We start from the raw sequence: 3,356 nt of genomic DNA on the forward strand, positions 1-3,356 counted from the left end.
AAGACGGAGTCAACAATATTATTTCTAACAGTTTGAATGTGGGGTGTGAAAGAAATAGAGGACTTATGAATAACTCCAGGGTTTTCACCTGAGTAACTGGAACCATGCTGGGAGATATCCAATTCTTCAGCGCTCTGCTGTGCCCTTCGGTTGGACCCCTGCTTTCAATTCCTGCCCCTACTTCTTGTTCTCTCACCCCAACATTAGTCCTGTTCCAGACAGGTCTGGACTCAGGTCTCAGCTCTCTGTAGGAATGGGTCAGGTATGGGGGTGTCAATGTGCAGCAGTCCGCCTGAGGTGAGGCAGGCAGGCACTGCCACAAGAGGAAAGTTGGCAGGGACGGTGGCAGTGGTGGGGACAGAGATGCGATCCTACACTTGCAGTCTGAAATGGGGCTTGCTGTCTTTATCCATTTTTCATGCTTCCCTCAGGATTTCTCTTTGGGAGTAAAGGGACAGTTGGGTAGACACTCACCAGGCAGATTAATGAGTGCCCAGAGGAGGATAAACTTCATGATGATGTCAAAAACCTTTGCAAGGGATGAGGTTCAGCTCAGGGTCTCTGAAAAGCATGGATAGGAGAGAGGGAAAAAAAAATAAGATAAAGCAAGAAAGGGTTTTAGGGTTGGAAGAAAGGATCGCCCACATTCTTTCAGTGGCAGGACTCAGTTCCAGAAAAGGTGTCCATCAGTCAGAGTAAGGGGAGATGTCAGCTGTGGTGGGGGATAACAGAGCTCAGATGACTTGGTCTCTGACAGCAGAAAAGGGTTCTGGACTTCAAAGTTCTGCCCTCCCTCTTCAGGGAGGAGAGTACCTAATCCGAGAGAGGTGTAAGTTCACGATGTCTCCACAGCCTCCTCCTTTCTGATCTCCCCTCTGTCAGACTGTGAAGGCAGGCCCCTCCCTAAACTCTATGTAGTATGCCGCCCCTCCCTTCTGTGTGATGCTAACCCCATCTGTGTGACACTGATAATTACCTCCAAAGGACACAGTCCAGCCCTCTGGTGCTGATGCTGCTTCCCCTTCCTGACACTAACCCCTCTCTGAAATACATTAGTCCTTCTCTTTATGTCACTATCCATCCATTCATTCAGTCAGTCAACCAGATAATCATTTATATTATATATCTACCTTATATTAGGATCTGTGCTTGCTGTTGGGGACGTGTAAATTTAAAGAGGCCATTTCTGCCTTCAAAGAGCTTATGGACTAGTGGGAATGACAGGTACTTAAGCAGACAGGTACAAAGCAAATCATTCAGACTAAAAATAGAGGTAGGCCATAGACTAGGTGAAAATGTTTGCAAAACATATCTGCTTAGGAATTTGTATCCAAAATATTTAAGAAAATATTAAACTCAGTAATAAGAAAACAAACACCACAATTTAAAAGTGAGTCAAAGATTTCAGTGGTCACCTTACAAATGTTTTAATCTGCTTGGGCTGCCATAAGAAAATACTACAGTCTGGGTGGCTTAAAAAAATAAACATTTACTTTCTCACTGTTCTGGAGGGTAGAAGTCCATGATCAAGGTCCTATCAAAGTTTGTTTCTGGTGAGGGCTCTCTTTCTGGCTTGTCGATGTACACCTTCCTGCTGTCCTTACATGTGTCCTCACATGGCCTTTCCTCTGTGCACACCCATAAAGAGACAGAGAGAGAGAGAGTAAGCTTTCTGGTATTTCTTCTTATGAGGGCACTAATCCTATCGGATTAGGGCCCCACCCTTCTAACCTCATTTAACCTTAATTACTTCCTTATAGGCTCTATCTCCAAATACAATCACATTGGGGTTTAGGGCTTTAACTTATACATTTGGGAGCTGGTGCTGGTGCTGGTGGGGTGTCACAATTCTGTTCATAACACCAGAGAAGATACATTGTAGATGGCAAATAGCATGTGAAAAAATTCTCAATATGTCATTTGAGAATTGCAAGTTAAAATAACAATGAGATGCTATTCCATATCTAGTAGAAGGGCTAAAATCCAAAATATGGATAACAGAAAATGCCAGCAAGGATGTGGAGAATCAAGAATTGGTGCTTGGGCCGGCCCGGTGGCGCACTGCTACAGTGCGCCGCTTGGGAGCGCGGCGGCGCTCCCGCTGAGGGTTTGGATCCCACATACAGACCTGTTCCCGCTCACTGGCTGAGCGAGGTGCGGGCGCAGCACTGTGGGTTGCGATCCGTTGCCGGACACGAAAAAAGACAAAAAGGAAAAAAAAAATTAAAAAAAANACTTGGTAGGTTCTATGTTAAATCAACTCTTTTTTACTTTTTATTTATTTATTTATTACCACTTTTACCAATTTTAGAATGATTTGACAGGAAAGAAGGTCAAAGAAGTGATAGGGGTTTAGTAGACTGTTGTACAGACTTGGACTTGTCTTGTGATGAGATGTGATGCGCCACTTCAGGGTTTTGTGTAAAGGGGTGATGAGGCTTTCCTCCTGGAGACCAGCAGGGTGCAGATGCATGAAGCACAGGGGCCTGTCAGGCCAATCTTGCTAATCTAGGCAGGAAATGGTGGCTTGGACCATAGTGAGCAGTGCTGGTGGTGAGATGTGATTGCATTTGGGGTATGTTTAAAAGACGGAGTCAACAATATTATTTCTAACAGTTTGAATGTGGGGTGTGAAAGAAATAGAGGGCTTATGAATAACTCCAGGGTTTTCACCTGAGTAACTGGAACCATGCCGGGAGATATCCAATTCTTCAGCACTCTGCTGTGCCCTTCGGTTGGACCCCTGCTTTCAATTCCTGCCCCTACTTCTTGTTCTCTCACCCCAACATTAGTCCTGTTCCAGACAGGTCTAGACTCAGGTCTCAGCTCTCTGTAGGAGTGGGTCAGGTATGGGGGTGTCAATGTGCAGCAGTCCGCCTGAGGTGAGGCAGGCAGGCACTGCCACAAGAGGAAAGTTGGCAGGGACGGTGGCAGTGGTGGGGACAGAGATGCGATCCTACACTTGCAGTCTGAAATGGGGCTTGCTGTCTTTATCCATTTTTCATGCTTCCCTCAGGATTTCTCTTTGGGAGTAAAGGGACAGTTGGGTAGACACTCACCAGGCAGATTAATGAGTGCCCAGAGGAGGATAAACTTCATGATGATGTCAAAAGCCTTTGCAAGGGATGAGGTTCAGCTCAGGGTCTCTGAAAAGCATGGATAGGAGAGAGGAAAAAAAAAATAAGATAAAGCAAGAAAGGGTTTTAGGGTTGGAAGAAAGGATCGCCCACATTCTTTCAGTGGCAGGACTCAATTCCAGAAAAGGTGTCCATCAGTCAGAGTAAGGGGAGATGTCAGCTGTGGTGGGGGATAACAGAGCTCAGATGACTTGGTCTCTGACAGCAGAAAAGGGTTCT

At 45.6% G+C, this 3,356-nt stretch overlaps 1 protein-coding gene across 1 annotated transcript in view; it reads right to left on the reverse strand.

Annotated features, from left to right (window-relative positions):
* The window catches only part of PRSS58 (protease, serine, 58), a 6,671-nt gene extending 6,157 nt beyond the window's left edge, over positions 1-514 (reverse strand). Inside the window, exon 1 of the mRNA XM_008564587.1 lies at positions 475-514. Within this exon, the coding sequence (XP_008562809.1) occupies positions 475-514 (40 nt within the window). The remainder of the gene's footprint in view (positions 1-474) is intronic.
* Positions 515-3,356: the final 2,842 nt, after the last annotated feature.

This window comes from Galeopterus variegatus, unplaced genomic scaffold, assembly GCF_000696425.1.
Source record: "Galeopterus variegatus unplaced genomic scaffold, G_variegatus-3.0.2 Scaffold20551, whole genome shotgun sequence".
Taxonomy (NCBI): Eukaryota; Metazoa; Chordata; class Mammalia; order Dermoptera; family Cynocephalidae; genus Galeopterus; species Galeopterus variegatus.